The sequence below is a fragment of the Nesoenas mayeri genome (assembly GCF_963082525.1).
Source record: "Nesoenas mayeri genome assembly, chromosome: 12".
Taxonomy (NCBI): Eukaryota; Metazoa; Chordata; class Aves; order Columbiformes; family Columbidae; genus Nesoenas; species Nesoenas mayeri.
Window position 1 is genome coordinate 13315745 of NC_137547.1, and position 19696 is coordinate 13335440.

Sequence of the window (19696 nt, forward strand, 5' to 3'; positions counted from 1 at the left end):
TCTGCTGGTGCCAGAGTTACAAAATGCTATTTTCTTTAGCTCTTTGATAACAGAAAAATCCTTCAGTGTTTTTTTTTTTCCCCCTAGATTGTTTTTTTGTGATATTCAAAGCTGAAGCATTTGTGTTGTTTGCTACATCTTACATCTCTAAATGCATTACACTGTTGGCTGTGGGTAGGATCTAAGGAGTTATTGCTGCTTACAGCTGCTGGTACTTTCCTGTAACGGCAGAAGGTGAGGGCCAAGGGGCTGCTTTTGCTTTAGAAGAGCAGGAGATTGTCTTTGCACAATCCTAACGTCTGCAAATGCTTGGAATACCAAATGCTGATTTCCTTGCCTGAGGAAGCAGCTGGCAAATTGTTGCTGATAAAGGCCAACACACGGTAGTTGTGTGTGTGCGTGTTTCTGGACTGAAAAGAAATTAAATGAGAGAGCTGTCTCTGCTGCTTTCCTTTCTAAATGGTTTGAGGCTACTTTTGAGCATTGCTCTTTTGAAAGCCTGAGAAGAATTTAGATCAGTATTTAAGCACTGATAGATTCAAGGCACAAATTTCAGCAGTCTGCTCACTGAAGCTCTTAACAGAAGATCATTTAGCCCTGATCTCATGTTGCAGAACAATTTATTTTCTCCTGTAAGAAGGCTGTATAATCTCTCTTGCATGATTGGAGTAGCAGAAGCCTTCTGAAGGAAATCTCCAGCTACAGGGCTGTACTAGAGTAGCGAAAGACCTTCCTCTTGAAGCTGTCAACTCCCCTGTAGGTTATTGTTGCACTTAATGTCTATTTTGATTAGTCTGTGCTTGTATCAGTTGTTAACGCTGAACTTTAGTTTCAGAGTATTACAAATTACCAGTTACCAAATAAAGAATTAAATTGAATTATTAAATGCATGATTTAACGTTACCTTGTAGAATCAACGCTCTTGAATCCTGGAACTAGAAACAACCTTTAGCTGATTTCTGTGTTTTCCAGTGGTAACACTGCTGTCTTCTTTTCATTCCACTCTGGTGTTAAATAGATTTGGCGCAGCAGGTGACTGTCACCCAAATGGCTGTAATTGAGGGCAGTGGGAGCAATTTGCAAAGGCAGTTCACCGTCTAAATGGAAGTTCAAGTAATTTCTCACTGGCAGAGGAGATTGAAGCCCCTTTGAAGCCTCAGGTTTAGGCACTTGCCTCACGATGCAGGACATGTGGTTGCATTAATAGGGAGTCGCATCCCTGGTGCCAGATGATGTAAAATGTGATTGCTGTATGATGGGGCTTGTTTTCTCTTTGACAGTCCAAACTACTTTGGCCCTTGGCTTTCTTCAAACTGCTGCTGTGCTCACTATATCAAAATGGTTCTTCTGTGTTCCTTCCATGAAAATCAACTTTGTGTCCATCCAGGACCGCAGCAGAATGCAGCTCACACACATCGAGCTGATCCAGCCCTGTGGTGTCAATGGCAGCATAACAACGTGTGAGGGAAGAGCAAAATCAGAGATTTTAGTTGGAAGAGATCCTTGAGATCGAGTCCAACCCTTAACCTAACTCTAAACTCTGGTCATTGAATGCTAGTGGGAGTAGGTTTTAGGTTGAAACATTACTGTGTACCTTCATTTGGCTTGTAAGAAGCACAAGGAAGCTGAGAGGTGTGCTGGTGTCTGGCTTAGAGGCTAATTCATGAATGGGAGGCCCGCATTTGACACCCCATGTTGTTCATACATTGCAAATTCCAACTAAAGGACTCAAAACTAGAAGTTTCGTATTTCTCTGCATTTGTGCTTTGTTCGTGTGATTTAAATCTAAAACTTCAGACGCTCACGTTATTCTTCTGGTGGGAATGCTTTCCGGTGCTGCAGAGTTGCTGCGCCGATAGTGTTGTGTTGTGCTGGCAAAACTGTGGCTTGTGCTACTTCAACAACCCTCGGCCACTTCCCCCTGTGCGTGAACAAAGCAGCCATGCCAAAGTGAGTCCGTAGCCAAGCTCCTCTGTCTGTCTGTCAGTGGGGAGAGCCCTGCTCTGTTCCTGAAATCTGGCAGGGGGTTCCTGTCACAGCTCCCTTTACCTTTCCACAAGACTGTTGTCTCCAGGAGTGCCAGTTTTTGGGATCCAGAGACTCCCAGCAGGCTGGGTGATGGTCTCAGACCTTCAGCACCGTGATCCCTTTCTGCCTTGTCCTCACCACTGGTAGGTACCAAAGAGCAAACTTCTCGGAGGTGATTGCTCCTGACATCTGGAGAACTTGCAGACTAGATTTTGCTATAACCCTTGAGTTCTTTTCTTGAGCTTCTTCCCTGTGCTTGCACACTCTGGACCTGTTTCTTTCAGCGCTCTCATGTGTCTGGCAGGTGTTCCTGCGATGTGAGGAATTCTTGGCTTCTCACCACATCTGGGGCCAGAATTGTCATGCAAGCTGTGTGGCTACTGGCAGCACGCTGGGCCTGGATACACATAGAAATGTTTCAGGAAGAGGTTTCCAGATCCCCTCTCTGTGTCTGCAGTGTGAGCTCCCTTCTGTTGTCTAGATGCTGGGATAAGTGAGTCCAAAGATCCAGCTGGTACTTTCTTGCACGTTGCATGTCTTCTTCATGCTGAGCAGCTGATAAGCACTGAAGGCATCATTCTTAGTGATGTGTCAGAAACTGCCAGATCACAGAGCCCTGAACCTGAAGTATTTACAGCCAGAGAGCTGGGAGCTTACCTGGGACCTTGCACAACGAGTTAATGTTTGTCCAGTGGACTCTTCAGCTACTTTTATATTTGAAGGCTGAGCAGACAGGTGAGATTTTGCTGAGTTTGACCGAAGCTCATTTGAGGTTGAGCTCATAATCTTTATCTACTTCTTAAGTGCCTGTTTCCTGATTAATTCATGCTGCTTATGAAAGTATTCCTCGATGTTTGCCTGATTAAAGCTTACTGTTGCTTTGTCTCAGCGCTGGAATGCCCACTGGGAGAGCTCTCAGCTTAATTTCACAGCCGTGAAAACTGTCTGACTTACGGTGGTCTTTTTTTCTCACTTCAAAGGATAGATGATGACCCAATTCCACAGATATTGTTTGCTTTTATATTGCTTTTTAGGTGGCTTTTAATAAGGTATTTAGTCCAGAGACATATACAAAGGTGCAGAAATCTCTCTGATGTGCTTGAAGTCCTTGAAGACTTTATGGATGTAAAGAGGGAAAATCGTTAGGTTTCCTGCAGAACTTTCCATCCAGATATATCTCAAAATGCTTTTTAAAGAAGTGTTGCTATTCCCCATTTGGGAATATGAAAACTGAGGCATGCCGGAGTTAATGACACCCACTGATTCACTGGGACTCCTGGATCTCATGGCTCGGGACACCAGGCATTCAAGCTTCACCCAGGCATTGCTTGTACAAAATCAAATTGGGAAGGGCCGGTGTCAAACATACAGGACAATGAACAGTGTCGTGCTGCTGGATATAATGAATACTTTAAAGTTCATACAGTTTTGTAGAAGGAACTGGGCAAACTCATCTCAGAAAAATTTGTCTGGGCTGTTACACATGAGATGTCAACTCCACCTCTGGATAAGGGCTGTTGACTCTTGTAGGAGACCGGATTTGAGACTTAGAGTAGCCTCTGGTCTGCCACAGTATGACTGATTCTTATTCGTGCATCCACCGTGCTGCAAAAAACCACTTTGTGCTGGCTATGAGTGCTGAGCAGAGTTGAGAGACAACTCGTATTCTGGGTTAGGGAAAATGATAGTTCACAGTGCAGCTGCTGCATCTTAAAAGCAAAATACAAAGCTTTAAAGAGGTACATAAAGTATCTGATCAATAACCAAACAGTTATAAACTTAAATCATTGTAGTAATTACTGGGGTTTATACTGATTGAAGCTGATATTTCATCTGCCACAGTTGAAGTGTGTGGTGAAAGAGAACCTGATTTTCATCCGTTACTGGTTTTAAATGGTTATCATTTAGGATGTTTCTGGAAAAAAACAAACAAACAAAAAACCTAAAACAGAAACCTCATTACTTATTCTGTGTTGCTCCTTCACATGTTTTCAGCCTACCTGAAGTCCTCAAGAAAAAATACTATTCAGAGGAGACTGTTCTTAAGCTGGAAGTTAAGGACCTTAAGCTGGACCTGAAGCTGGATGAGTGGGTTTTGGTGCTGAAATTCATGACCGTTTGAGCAGAAGCAGGAGCAAAGGTGAAGTGAGGTGGCTGAGGGCAGGTTCTCGTCAGGAGGTTTGCCTGCGCTAATAAAAGCCCTTTCTCAGGTAGTAGTGCAGATCTCCTTTGCACAAGAACTCTCATGACAATGGGAATTGTGCAGGCAGGGCTGCGGCCAAAGTTTCTTTTTTTTGGTGTCTCACAAAGTCGTCAAGGTCCATGTATCCCTTAACTTAGCCCTGACTGAGTGGAGTGGTGACGTCTGAGCCCAGTCTGGTGTCAGCTGTGCTGCTGGGCTCTTCACCTTGGTGAGCTGCTCGGGAGAGCCGTGCAGAGCTGGTTAGGGGCTGATTTATTCCCTCCCGGCAGGGAGAAGTGCTGAGCTGTGTGCAGCAGAGCTGATAATTCAGTTCCCAGCAGCTGAACAGTGCTGCTTCTTGGGGATTTCTTGATGATGCCTCTCACTACAGAAATATTGGTTTTCTTTTTTTAATCTTAGCTCATCTGTGTCCTTGTTGAATAGACACCTATGTCCTAGGCTGCTCGCTGTTTCTTCCCAAGCTTCAGCCCCTTGATCCCAATCCTTTTCAGGAGAGAGCAGGGGAAACGGCTGCAGAAGAAGCAGATTAGATACCTGAGAACAGCCTGACCCTTCCAAAGTCCTCGTTCAGCCTCTGATATCCTTCTCAGCAGCTGTGATGTGTCCTTTCTGCTCCTTGCATGACAACTGAGACTCATCAAATGTGAGAAAGTTGGGAAATAAAGAGGGTGTAAGCAAAGGAATTTGGGGGACTACCACCTATTTTGTTGCTTTGCTTTGAAGATAGTTAAAGTAGCTGTGTGAGCAATAGCTGCTGCTTCTATTTCGTCCTGGCAAGCATTGAGCAGGACTGGAGAGAATGAGAGGGCTGAGTTAATGTATTTCAAGGGGAAGGGGGAAAAAGAGCAGGGAGTTTACTCCCACAAGTCTTAGGGTTTAGAGCTGGCACAGAGAGCAACTTTAAAAACGTGTAATTGTCCATCTGCATTCTTACTCTGTGGTCTCAGCATGGCTCAGTCAGATGTGTTAGGTTAATTAGCACTGAGAGAACATGGAATACCATTAACTCTCTCCTCACCTTGTGATGCTTTTCAGGAGACTCAGCAGATGAATAATAGCAAGGGATTGGCAGCATGCTCACACTTCTTGCAGAGTGTGAATCTTGGTCATTTATTTTGTGCTCGTGGGGTTTTGCACAATGCTGAGTGAAGGATGGTTTCTTTTAAAATCAGGAGAAAGATCAGTAGTTTGGGTGTCCATCTCTTATTGATGTTGTAGGTAGTGTGGTGCGTGTCTGCTCAAGGCTGGTATGTGTGTGACATGTTCTGTTTGTGCTTTTTTTTGCAAAAGCCTTTACTGTATTGCTTATACATGTGAGTGAGAAGATGGGGAGCATTACCAGGATCTGTGTCCTGAAGCCTTATATTTGGAAAGCCTTGCCTTTATGTTCATAGGGTTTTATCCTCAGTCCTTGGCTAAGGCATTCTAGAGAACTGTATTCTAGCTGCTCTCCAGTGACATTCCACTTCCTCAGTGAGGATTGCACAGTGCAAAAGCCAAGGTTTTTGAGATTTCTCCAGAAAATTAATCTGAGCAGTAGGAGCCTGGGGATGATGCCTTGGGCCCATAAGACAAATCAAGCCATCCAGAATTATGTGGAATATCAATGTGACTTCTGTGTAGAGGTGACAGTCCAAAAAGTGACTGGTTGCTTTCCTACAAACAAGCAGCAAAATGCTGATCTTAGCATAATGGATTGTAGGCAACAACCTGCTCCTGTCTTTACGCAGTTGTTATTCTTAGAGGTCAGGTCACGCCTCGGTTATCCACAGTTTGTATTGGCTTTTTGCAATTTAAAAACCAGCTATTGATTTTTTTAATTTTTTATTTTCTTTAAGCCAATAAATGAAAATACGTTACCTTTCAAAAGATGCCAAGAATGAAAGGGTCTCAGGGGCACGTTTTGATAACCTTTCCTCTGTGCGCATCCATTCCTTGATGCTTCAGAATTCCCTTGGGGTATCCTGATGTCATACCACACTGATGGGCACACGGTGGCCCAGAGATGAGTCAATAGTGTGAGTAGGAGTGATGTTGTGTGCTGCTTTGCTTGCTGGGCATTTGCCTTTCTCAAAGGCCACTGCAGAAACTAAAACTTCCTAAACAGTGTGACAAACCTCACCAGAACTCTAAGCCGGAGCGCTTGGTTCTGAAGTAAATCGTATTATGGTCTGCTTTGTGTGCTTTGAGAAAGAAAATGGGCTAACGAACAGCTCCTGTTCAGGGTTTTCATTAGCAGATGTGCAGATGAGGCTCCTGGTTGGATGGGGAAAGTGCAGCACAGAGGGGCTGTGACTGGCACAGTAGTGCCAGCTTGGCCAGGGCATTATCTGGCATTTACCAACATGCTGACTCCTGTTGTCTTCCTTTATCTTACCAGGCTTTTGAAAATCCCAAAGCAACCAAGCAGATGTCCACCTGAAAGCCAACTTATGCCTCTGATATGGCTTGATGCTTTTAAGGAAATAATTGATGTGTGCTGGTTTCATTTGTATGGTTTTTGCTGGTAATCAGTGTGATGAAGGCTCAGGTGGTGTTTCCAAAGGTGGGAGGAGCCTCAAAGCATCTCCGAGATGATGGATTGACCATCAGATTCACTTGGACATTTCTAGGGCTGTCAAACCTGTGATACCTGGGTGCTGCATCAGCTTTGGGAACTGAGTGACCAACTGTGTTCTTCTAAATGTTTTCTGCCTGTGTTGTGTGTAGTTAGTGTGGAAACACTTAAGCAACAATCCCACCCTTCCCCAGTAGGTAAGGGAGGAGACTTTGTTTCTGTACCTGGTTCTCTGATAATTTCCTGACTTTAAAATCTGGCAAGAGAAGGTGCTTAGTGGCCTATTTGGGTTTCACGGGAGCTCTTTTGCTGTTCGTAAGGGGATCTTTTGTCCCTCTACTCATGCCTTTATCACAGCAGCCTCAGATCCAGTCCCAGTGTTTTGCTGCTTCCCTTGCTTCCAAACTGCTGCCTGGTTCCTGACAGCTCCAGGCTCAGAAAGGGGCTTTTGATGTCTGGTGAGGTGCTGGCAGAGCCTGATTTGCAGCCCTTGGGCCTGGGGTTTCCCCTGCCAGAAAATGCAGCTTGTGAAATGGATTAATTTTTTTTTTTGTAACTAAGAGATTCTGAAGCAGGAGGGTTTCTGTGTTAGCCTGGAGGGAAAGCAAAGCTGTTCTCTGCCTTACTATCTCATTAACACATTACAAACCGAGTCAAGCTTAGCCTGGCCTTTTCCCCATGGGGATGCTTTTGCTTTGCAGTGTGTGTTGGCTCCTGTTGTGATCTATGTGACCTTCATGTCCAGTGTGTTCATAGCTGTAAATGAATTTGGAGCCCCTGGCTCTTGAGATGTACGATACCCCTTTCCTTGGCGTGAGAACAGACCTGTAACGTGAACATTGCACCACTTTGCAGGAGCTGTGGGGTTGCAGGGATCTGTCTTGCTTTTGGGGTGCTTGGAAGTTGTGGCTAACAAGGTCAGAGGACTGTGCTGATCACACGTACAGCAGCTACATCTTTTCACCTGGATTGCTCAGCTCAGAGGTGTGTTCCATAATTTGAAGTTTATCCTTTTGGGAGGTACAAACAAAAACACTGAGGTGCCTCAAAGACTGAAATGCTAAATGCATGGCAGGATTTTGAGGCAGTGCGATAGGGCTGGCTGGAGGAATAGTTATCCAAAGAAGGAAGAAGAGACTAAATAATTGGAGATACTTAAAACTGGGGTGAATAAAGCTCTGTTTGACAAGGAGGTGAAGCTTTGTGCCCTGGCTGTGGGTCAGCTATTCCAGAGAGCCATGCTAATGTGCTCTACCTATCACAAGCCCCAGTGGGAGCTCGGTAACTGGAATGCTGCTTCCCTTTGGATTTAGAGAGCCTCTTGTGGAAGTAGCAAGCAGAAGCCCAAAAGGGGCCTGACAGCTTGGTCAGCATCTCAGATGGCAGCACTGTCCATATGTTTTCTTTATGTCTGTCACAGAGTCTTTGTCATACAGGAGATGATGGAAAATCAGTTGTTTCCTTCAAGGCTTACGTGGTTAGGATGTGGATGTCAAAAAGCACTTTGAATGCATTATTGATGTTAAAATACCATTCATCTATGCTTATTTTCGGATGAATTGGTTTGAGGTGCAGCCTGGGCTGACTGCTTGGGCATGCACCTGCTGCGAGGAGCAGCACCAGGCGGGCAGGTTGGCCTTTGCCTGACTCCGGGAGAGCTCACATCAGAGTTTTTTCTTTTTAAAAACCATCCAGCAGCTTCTGTGCAGATAGGCAGCCCACAAAATTATCAGTCACTCCAGCCTGGTCTTGTCTGTGCTGCTTCAGGGAATAGGCTCAGTTTCCCAGGGAACAGCTTCTCCCACCTGGTTTGAAGAGAAAGGTTTGGATAATGTTGTTTTTCTGAAAGGGAGAAAACCAATGTTTTGCTTTTGAAATTAGAGAAGCGATGGGGACTTGTGAATATTAGCTCTGTTTGCTCTACACCAGGTAATCCAATATAAAATAAACATGTACCCAGCATGCAGGCAGATGTAGCCTAGAGGATCAGTTCTGTGAGGACTTAAAGCTCTTTTGGAAGATGCTGAACATGTGCACTCCTTTGGCTTTGGTTTCTTGCAGGCTGGAGCACCTGTGTCTCATACAGTGCATCTGGCTGTGAAAGGCACCCAACACATGGCAGATCAAGCACAAGAGTCCACCGAAAAAGTATTTAGCTGCAATATTCCTCTTGGCTCAGAAGGGCTTGATTTTATTTTATTTATTTATTTATTACAAGCCCTTGTAGATGATTATTGCTTGTTCCTCAGGTGATCATTCCAGAAGGCTGGAGGACTATTTAATGAGACTAGACACAGATGGGGAATATTGAAAAAGCATAATTAGCCTCATTTCCACCCCCTTGGTCTGTGATTCCCCAGAGCTAACAACATTAAGATCATGTGGAAAGTTTTGTAATTGTGTCAGGTCTAAACTGGGGCAGGTTTCCCAAGTGGGGACTGCGTGTCCTGAGTAAAGAGCTGGTGTTTTTCAGAGCTTCCACTTCTGCTCTCCCAGACCAGAACGCAGGCGAAAAGCTGGTCTATTAGACTTACTCTGCCACTGAACCGAAGCATGAAAATTTGTGTTTAAGCTCCTTTAGCAGATTAGCTGGAGCTATGTGAATGTGGTGCTCATTTTAGCCTGTATTCCTTCTTCCTTTTAGCTGCTTACATGGCTAAGGGGACTGCTGGGAACAGATCAAATGCTTGTTCTTGAATTACGATGCTACAGTTCATTACTGTAAGTGCTCTGCGGAACAATTTCTGGGACAGAAGTGAGTTATCTTCATGTGGTTTGGTACCCAGATATGTAACTGGGGCCTCTTCCATGCACATAGGTGGCAGCAGTTCAGTTGGTAAATGTGTAAGAAAGGGAAAGGTGATAACTTGTTCAGTGCAAGATGGAAGTAACGTACTTGCAGCTGGGCACCAAAGCAACAGTCTAGGTGGGTGTGGGTATGTGTAAATGCTTTGGAACCGTTTGAGCTTGGTTCAGAGAAGAAGGGTCCTAAGGAGGACACCTGTAAGTATTACAGGTACTTGGTGATCTCATTTCTAACCTGTTTTCCTTATAATAACTTTACAATACGGAAGATCTTTCTATTTTACAGTTGCACTGCACCTTGTACAGTTGCCACATCTGTGCTACCGGGCTTCAGCACAGTCCAAAAATTAATAACTGTTCTGTGTTTTGGAAGTTTTATTATGCAATTTAATAGCATAGCAGCATAATGAAATCTTTACAGGAAAGCGATGAGAGAGAGTGGTTTTGTGTATGAATTACAGGGTTTGCGAGACACTAGCTACTTATGTAATTGCTGACAATATACTTATTTTCATGTTTATTCCAGGGTTACAATGTCTGAATAGCATCCTAGTAAACAGTCAGGCAAATAGTTATTTATCAAGTATTTAAAAGAGAAAAGTCTTGTAATTTTCCTTAATAATGACTGTGATTTCTTCCATCTGGATTAATGGCTCCCATTTCTCCCCATGAAGAACAAGAAGTGTTTTGGTTGCAACATTGTCTGAGGACCAGAGGATTATTTTTTTTCCCTTCTTGGCCTAGGATGTGGGAAAGGTTGAAATGCACATAACCCAAATGAATACCTTGTAAAGCCCTTTAATATTCTTTCTTTTGCCTTTCCTGTTGAGTGGTGCAGGGGTCGCTGCTGGCAGCAGCCTGCCTCAGAGCTGCTTTTGTTTCAGTTTGAGGCAATCGCCTTGAAAGGTCACTTTTAATTACGTTTCTGACACATTTCTCTGTCCCCAGCTGGGCAGTCCTGGTGGAACAGGTTGCCTGCAGCTTTGCAGCTGAGTTTCTACAGTGGGCAACTTCAAAAATATGTGCTAGAGCACTTGCTGCAGGCCAAAGGGAGCAAATTAAATTTGAACTGAGTGTTAGATGCTGTGCCCAGCCATTGCTGCTGGTACTCCGATGTGGTGGAGGATGCAAGTATCAAAGCATAAGTAATCCCTTGGTAGCAACCTGGATAGCAAATGCCGCCGAATTGTTTGTCATTGAAGGGCTGTGGCAGACCCTCCCTGTGCGTCATGTCAAGGGGCCTCAGCTGGTAGAGGTTTCTCCTTTCTCATGCTTTTTATGATTGAGCATCTTCCTGCTTTGAGAGCTGTGACTTGTGTTGCTGGTCCAATGAACAGCGTGCTCAGTCCAACTGCAGGCTGGCAAATCCCTGGAGCTGTTTTCCATGTGCATCATATCTATGTGCCTTCCTTTACCTCAGCTGGTAGGCCAGACACCAGTAGGTTTTATCTCTAGGTTGAAGGCTGAAGGTGCTCCTGAGGTGGAGACCAAGAGGCCCTGTGTTGAGGTCCTACCTCAGGCCCAGGCTTTGAAGCCTTGCTCCCCATCGTGCCTGTCCAGATCCTATAAGCTATGAAATTGCCAGATTCCTGTAGGTTTTTCGGAGGTGAGCTGGGCTGTCATCTTCTAGCACAACAAGCAGTTATTGGCCAGGTGTGATTTTTGTGACCTCAGCTTCCTTTCCCAACCTCTGCCTCCTCTTGCTCCGACACTTGTCAAGTCCCAGAAGTGTGCAGGCTTTAACAGCTGGGATCTAACCCAGGAGCAGCTCATGTGCCTGTATCAAGGGGGTTTTTTCTAGGGCATGTGGTTACTACCTTGTATCTCTCAAATTCCTGCATGCTCGGTGTCTGCCTGATGTTTCTTATTGCGGCTCCATGCCACGGGTGAACTGTGATGGCATGAGGGTGCCAGGGGGTGACACAAGGGGACCATGCTGGGGGCCAGCGCTGCAGAGTGCATGAGAAATGGTGCTACTCCCCAGCTGGGCAGGGGACGGAGCTGGTTCTTTGGATGCTGCGTTTGAAAATAAATAAGCTGTGTGGCACCTGGCAGTCGTGGTTATGGGTGAGCTCTGAGGGGAATTCTGGCTAACTGCTGCATGAGGACACCGAGTTTATTCTGTCGAAGGAAATCTGCTGGTGTGGCTGCTGTCGCTGAGGGCTGTGGCTGGATGGTGTGTTTGGGATGTCCTGAACTATGACAATGCTGTAGTAAGGCTTTTTCTTCTTCCTGAACTACTTTTCCCCTTTTTCCAGCCCAGTCCTTTCCAATCCGATCAGCAACCACTTCTAAATATTCATAACATGGGATTTGCCTCTCCGCATGACTGCTGCCAGTTTGAAAGGCATTTGAGGTGCAGGGGGGGGAAACAGGGTTAATCTCCTTCTGCACTGGCAGAACAAGGCTGAGCAGGAGGTGTACAGTGCAAGAATTTATTATTTCTGAACATACCTTTTCCAATGTATTTGCAGTCTGGGGAGAAGGAGGAAGAACAGTTTTTCTTCCCTAAACACTTCTTCAGGTGCTGATTTACTCTCAGGACAGTGGTGTGTGTGCAGTGGTTGTGTGCAAGTGCGATTTTTAGGGCATTGATACCTCCAAGCTTAGCAAATAACCCCACAGCACTTTCCCTGCCACCAACCCAGCAGTAACCCTGCTGGGTTTGCAGCTCTTTGTGTTTCTCTGTGTCCATCAGCCACTTTCTACATGGAACTTGCAGTGTCAGGTTGGTGGGTAGGAGAGAAGCAGCAATTAGCCTGATCATAACCAGGGCAGATTGGCTGACTGATGAGGCTTTCATTGTCACATGCAGTAGACCAGGAGTGAACCTGCCCCCCTTTTCTGGCAGGAGATGCAGCCAGAAGCCTGGGCCATGGGTGGGATGGAGGATGGTGCCCTCTGGGCTGGCTGAGCCGTGGGCCAGGCTGCTGCTGTGCCCCAGAGATGCTCACAGGCTTCTGCTCCAAGGCAGCAAAATTATCTTGGCAAACCGGGGCAACCTCATTAAGAGCTACCAAGAGCGTGGAAAGCGTGTTGCTGGAGGCAGGTCATTGTAAATGAGGGGGCTAAAGTAGCTGGTGTTTCCTAATGATTAATTATTGAGTGGTTTTCTAGAGATTCTTTCTCATGTTTGTAATTCATTCCCTGCTGTAGATGCTGTATTGATTTATAATTTTTTCAAGTTCAATATTTTGTGCCCTCGGGTCCTCAAACAAAAATTAACTGGAAAATGAGAGAAAATTTCTGTGTTCTGCCTTGTCAGAGCTTTCTCTCCCAGTCACCATCCCCGGAGCCGGTTTCCGTGCTCTGGTTTGGGTTGCAGATGTTGCCAAGCCCGTGTGCGGTGGGTGGCCGAACAGCTGTGGCAGAAGAGCTGCCTCACTGACCAACAAATGAGGAAATCAAGAGCCCAATTAAGAGCCTGGAATTGCCCCCAGTGACCTTAGCAGAGCATTCAGTATCTGCTAGTGAGACAGGCCTGTTTGAATGAATAAGCATTCCTGTTTGTTTGAAGAAAAAAATCTCCTCCCCCAGCTCTAATTAGCTACTCTTTTCATTTTTTTCTGCCATGAATATAGAGGGTTTGTCACTGGAATTAGATCTTAACAAGATGCAAGTTCTTCAGCTTGGAGCTGAGGGAGGTGACCTCTGTGCAGGTGCTGTGGGGACTCCTGTACCTGTTTCCTTTGTTTCCCTGCCAGATCCTTGGTTTTGCTGTTGTATGTCTCTTCCTTACCCTCTGGTTTATCTTCATTCCTCCAACAGAGTGACAAAAGAAGTGGACTCAACCTCAAAAGAAGCGAAATCTTTTCTGAAGCAGCAAGAGAAAAGGCAGTCAGCAGCTCCAGCTTCCCTCCCGACAGTCTCTGGGTGAGTTTGTGGTTTCTCTGCCCAGGTATGAACCCTGAGTGAGAAAGACAGTGCTGGGTAAGCTAATGGGTATTTGTTTTCTGCAGGATTTCAGTGGGAGCAAGACTAGGCCTGGAAGGTGTGGTGATCTGGGGGGAGGGAAGTGGCAGAAGCAACCCATGAGTCCCAGTGACTCACTTTGTAGGTTCAGGCTTGAATCATCATAAATCAGTCATCTTAGTAAGGAAATATTGTTTTGAATGTCTTGAGCAGCCTGATGAAACTGCAGGTAGCCAAGGAACATGCCTGAGGTTGCCTGTAGTTCCTTTGAAAGGTGCTTCTCGGGACCATAAAAAGCCATGACAGGCTGGGCTGCAGCTTCTTATAAGCATTGGGGAAGCATTTGAATGAGAGATGCTTTTGCCTTAATGTGTTCTCTGTTATCATTTCAATGTGGATTTGTCGCTTACTGTTCAAGCTCTAACACCTAATTCTGAGATTATCGTAATGCTTGTCAAAGATACAAATAAGTCAGCCCACTCTGTGTGGTTCTTGATGAGCTTGGGAGATCACCCACCTCTCAGGAATAGAGGGGATGCTTCTGTGTTCCAATAATGATTTTTATTTAAGTCAGTCATTTGCGTTTATATTTGAAAGACATAAGCTGCATATGATTTGGTTACATAGAAACAACACCCATTAAATAAATACATTGTCCTTCCCATCTGCTGAGGAGCAATTCTCCAGTGTGAGTTAAGGCTGCCTTTCCCTGAGATAGGCTGGCATTCAGTTGCTGCAGCTGGATTGTCACTCATGTTTTCCAGCTAAGTGTTGCATGGCTTGTAGTTAGATCAGCGTAGTGAAGGCACAATGTGTGTGTGACTCTTGACAGCTGCTGTTCCCTACGATGAATGAACGCACAGGTGAGCATAGTCTTGTTGCCTTTGTCCATGCTGCACAAGGGTTCATCCTTGCAGAGCTCATTAATTGTCACCTAGGTGTTGTGTACAAGGTTTTGTGCTGGAAAAACTCGCCTTGAGTTGGGCTGGTGTTCTTGATTCAATCCGCGTGGCCACAGGAGTGGTTCGGGTGCAGCTGAAGTTTGGGCAGCTGCTTGCCATGCACACTGCTGGTGGTCCCATGTCTTCAAACCTGCCTTCCAGTTCCCCCAGCAAACACCCTGCTGCTCTGAGGGCAGGTGGGTTTGGTAGCATACTGAGCATACATGGGCTGCTCACCTTCCTGCGATGCTGAGATCTGTGTTCCATCCTGTATCTCTCTGGCTCAGGGGAGCGGGTGGGTGGCCAGCGGGCCAAGGTTGTACTGGAGAAATAGCCAGAGCCCAGTTTGAGTTAACACTGCAGGTATCTGAAGTGAAGAATCCACATCAAATACGGAAAAATTTGAATATAAATCAATATAAGAAATAACAAGTTCAAGGACTCCTTTAACTTTCCTCCAGTGGGATTATTTTGGAAGCAACTTAATTAGGTTGCCATTCAGCTTGCTGATGTGTGATGTCCTAATGACAGTTGCTTGCCCAGATTATGAGGTGGCCTGGCTGCAGGGAGGGGAAAGGAGAAACAGCCTGAACTTGTACATCTTGCCTTCCTTCAGAGCAGCAAACCCTGATGCAGCACATCCCCACATGCCTTCCCTTTTGTCACCTGCTGCAGAATATCCTGGTTTTGTGCAGTGATAGTACGGCAGAGGCGTAGCAGTGGTATTTTGATCAAGCTGTGGAACAGCCCGGTGCTCTGAAGGGTTTGGCAGGAGACTGGGGCAGCCTGGCCAGCGTGTGTCCTCTGGTCTGAGAGAGCTCCAGGGAGTCCTCTACCTTGGAATAGTATCTGAGACTGACCCTGAGACTGGGCTTAAGGTGGATGCTTAGCTGGGAAGTCAGCCAGGTTATTTTCAGGTGAGAAAATTACTAACAGGTCTGCAGTGTCCGTTAAAGCCAGAGAAGAGTCCCTTATGTTAAGAAAATTACAAAGGTCAGACGTTAGTCTTGGAGCCAAGCTATTGTCCAAGCCCTGTGCCTCTGGAGCAAAAGAGCCACAAGCCTTGGTGACATTCCAGAGCGGCGCCTGGGGACCGACAGAGCCTGATGTAGCCTGGTGGTTCTTTGGTGGTGTCCTTTGGCTACTTAAAATAGAAGTTTTGGGGAAGAGAGTGCATTTCTCCCTTGTGCGTTACAGGTGAACCTCGCCTGGGTCAGTATCACTAGAAAACAGTGAAAAACAGGTGATTTGGGATCCTAGATGTGCCTGTGGACACCCAGTGTGCTGTGAGCCATTGTCAGTCCCCAGGAGCTTTGTCAGCTATTTAAAAAGAAAAAAACAGAGCGTTGCCCTGTGTGCAGGAGATTTGAGCAGCTAAGAGTGGCCTCTCCATCTGGCTTTTCTTTCTTCACCTTGCAAGCAGCTTCCATTATTTCTGGATACAGCCAGCCCACTCTGCATTTATTTAATTTCCCTTTTCTAAACAGACAGAAGTAATCCAGGAAAGCAGCGGTCACAAAACCAAACATCCGGTTCCACATCTCCACGTTACAAACCCTTGCAGCCTAACTGGTCCAGGGCAAGGGATGTTTGGGGCTGAAAGTGCATTTCCTGAATGTATTTAACATCCATACCGGATGTGCTATAAAAAGCTAGATTTGTGCTCATGAGGGACACGGGGGTGGTTGGAGGAGAATAACTTAAACACTTGGCTGTAATTAAAGCCAGGAGTACAAAACAACCCACCCAGTTCTCTCAGCAGGCTTTGCTAGAAAGGGCAGAAGCCCTTGGTTCCCAGGGATGGGATCATTTCCCAGCCTTGCCATGGTGTCCCCCCATGACACCCAGCGAGGCAGTGATCTGTCAGCACCAGGTATGGGTTTGTTGGAGGGCTTTGGGGTTGATGCCCCATTCCAACCATGTTTCTGTCGTGCTCTTGGGTTGTGGTAGGCTCTCACTGATGGTGTCAGATGTGATGAGGGGAATCCACGGCTTCCTTCTAATTTGCAGTAAAAAAAAGATAAAAATGTGGAAGGCTCACAAGATTCCAAAAAAGCCTTCCACCCACCCCGCTAAGCCTTCTTCCCTGTCTGTGTGGTTTAGGGCTCATTTTCTATCCATACCACCACTCCTGGGCCTTTTTAGGGGCAGCAGGAGTGGCTCCTGGCTGTAGATAACGTGACCTGATGGAGTGCCAGTCAGTCCATGGCCATCCCTGGAGCTCCGAGAGATGCTTTCTGCCCCCTCCCTGGGCCAGGCAGGACCTGTGAGCTGAGTCCATCGCCCTCTGTGCTTGTCATATTATTTTGCAACACCACTTCATATTTGGGGGATGTTGAGGCAAATTAAATCCTCTGCGCAACTTACTGCAGAACGACTGTGTGTATGTACTTGTGCCTGTATGACTTGAGACACAATGAGAGGGTTGAGCTGCAGGCTGGGAAATACCTGCACGGATTTGTGCCCTTCGGCATGAGCAGCTGCGATCTGCCCATCGGTCCTTGACGCTTGTCAAAGCACGGTGCCGTTGCACAGGGAGCAGTGCTGCTCTGGCAGTCCTGAAAATGAAAAGAAAAAATGCAGTTGCTGAATCTTATTTGAGATTTTCCTCAAGGCAGCTGTTTCTACACCACCTGAACAGGAGCCAGGAATAAAAAGGGAGGTTTTTCACTGGCTTTGTTCTTGCCTTTGCTTATTACCAAAACCATTTGCAATTAAATGTGGACTTGCTCCCTCAGCCCAGCTGTTGTTTTTCTGTTTGATCCTGCCTGAAATTACAGTGGTGGATGTGTGACCTCCTAGGCCTTTTCATGCCTTGTAGGCTGGTATAAACACAGGGTAAAATTTGCCTTTGAAGCGAATGGACACTGCTCCTACGGAGTTCAGGAGGTGCGGTGCTTGCTGATCCCTGGGCTGAGTTTAATCTATGAGGGTTTGGACCTCAGTGCAAGAGCCAGCAGGAAGAGGCACTGCAAGAAAGCTCTGACCCAGAGACACATACGTGCCCGGAACAAAGAAAACAAGGTAATCTTGAGCCTCTTAGCTGTGGGTGCTTTCCTCCCCTAGTCTACAGTAGAGCAGTTCACATGGACTGACCATTCAATGGTGTGAAAAGCTTCAGGCCTTTGCTTTTAGAAGTAATTTACTCAGCTACTTGCTAGTGCTGGAGCAGAGGGGCTCCAGCAGGAAGACATCTCTCCGTGGCTTCTGTCCCACCTTCAGGGTGCAGGAGGAATGGTCACAGTCTTCCTGGGAGGATGTGGGAGAACTTCGAACCTGTTTGCAGCATCCAGACCTATTGCTGTAATTTCTAAGCTAACCTTCTCCTCCAACCTGGTTATTCCATGGAGCTGCCATGTATCCAAAGCTTTTCCTTACAGGAGATTCTCTTTCTGTATGAGTTGGCTGGAGCTAATTGGATCCCTTTGCTGTCATGAACAAAACAGGTTACTTGAGATCTTAAATGGACAGTGGTGAGACAGGCTCTCAGCTTCTGTAAACCTTCAGATGATCCAGAGCAAGTGCTGCAGCACTCGCATGCCTCCAGGGAGATGTTTCATTTTACAGCAATCCCACGGGCCTTTTTTATTCAGAAAGTGGGAATTTACAGTCCAGTTTCAGCTCAGCATCAACTGCAAGCGGTTGCTTAACTAAAACTCCCACAAATTTTGCTTGCGTGGGCTGACCAAGGATGCAAATAAAGCAAGTAATCAAGACCTTTTGGGGATCTGGAGGTGGGGTTTTTTTCAATAGTCAATTAAGTAATGGAATAGCTCAGTTCTTGCTAGTGATTTCAAGGCTTCTCAGCTTCCTCCTGTGCTTCCCTTGCTGTGCTCCAGAGAGTGCTGTTTTCCCAGACGGAGAGATCCAGCCCCTTGCACCATAGCCAAATGTCTGAGTGTGAGTAGTGCATGACATATTTCTCTGTGCACAAGATGAACCAGCCAGGGGCAATATCCATGTGCCCTAGAGCTAGTTTTAGTTCTTTCCTATTCATACACCCTGGCTGTGAAAGATTAAATGTGGTGGTAGCTGTTCCAAGTGAGTAATTTCTCTTCAGGGCTTAGATCCTTTGTTTGTTTTATTTTTAATTATTCATTGTTAGTGTCTACTAGCTTATGTGTATCCACTCCTTGAATCAGCGTGGTGACAAGGCTGGGTGATTTTTTTGGGGGATCTTGGTTTTATTTGCTAGGTGGACTGAAGTTAATTACCCCATGGGAGTCGGTGTGGAAAGGTGTTTGTATGTGCAGGGAAGGGGTGGTTTGTAATTCTGAAAATTGATAGCTGGTTTAGTATTGAAGAGAAGAGTTTCCATCACCTGTAGTAAGATGCTGATAGCTGCACTTTGTGAAGCGTGCCAAACGGCCTTATCCTTGGAACATCTGCCTCCCCTCTGGAAGCTGGTGTGGACTGAAGCTTCCAGTGTCACACAGAATCAGGCCCCTTCTCCAAAGAGTTCTTGCTCTTGAGCTTATGTGAAGCCTTTTCTGATAAGAACCAGAACTCTGAGTGTGGGAAATTTTGTATCCACTCTCCCAGACTTCAACCAAAACGTGCACTAAACATCGTTCTTTCAAACGAGTCTCCCAGGAGCAATCCTTTCTTGTTCTCAGGCTAAATGAGTCAGTGCCTTCTGCCCCAGCCTCTGTTTTGCAATAGAAATGAATGAGATTTTTTAGCTCCGTTCCATGCTTTCCTGCGGCCATGCTAGCGAGGATGTGGTTGCTTTTGCTTGGGGAACTGGCATCTTACTGGAAAGAAATTTAGTGGAGCCTGTACAGCTCCGTGCCTTGCTTCAGTCCTCTGTCTTGATGTGGCTAAGCTGGATCCCTGGGCTGGACTAACTGGGATCAGCTGTTCCTTTTTCTAGTCCTGTTGGAAGTTCAGCAGAATGGAATCTCAGCTATTTGAGGACTTATACTCTCTAAAGCATCTGTCTTATAAAATACAAACAACCCCCCACCAGTCTGGGGCCTTTGATAATTCCCCAATGAAAGCCGTGGGGCAATTTTCCCTTAGGCCAGTACAGGTTTTATGAGGCTTATTTTCATTTGCTTTCATCTCTCGGATCATGAACATTTCTCTTTCTCCCTCTGTGAAAATGATTGAGGAAATTAACTGCTAATGGGGAACAAAGCCAGCTGTATTTTTATTCCAGACCCCTTGCAAGGTTGCGAAGGGAAACCCCTGTATCTTCCCACGTCAGCCGTGGTCTGGTCGGAGTGAGAGGTGAGGGGGCAGCCTTGT

General features: G+C 46.0%; 1 protein-coding gene across 3 annotated transcripts in view; it reads left to right on the forward strand.

Moving 5' to 3' along the window:
* The window catches only part of CFDP1 (craniofacial development protein 1), a 63842-nt gene that overhangs the window by 3947 nt on the left and 40199 nt on the right, over positions 1–19696 (forward strand). For all 3 annotated transcript variants that reach the window (XM_080352083.1, XM_080352084.1, XM_080352085.1), the window contains exon 5: positions 13362–13466. In XM_080352083.1, coding sequence (XP_080208209.1) covers positions 13362–13466 — 105 coding nt within the window. The remainder of the gene's footprint in view (positions 1–13361; positions 13467–19696) is intronic.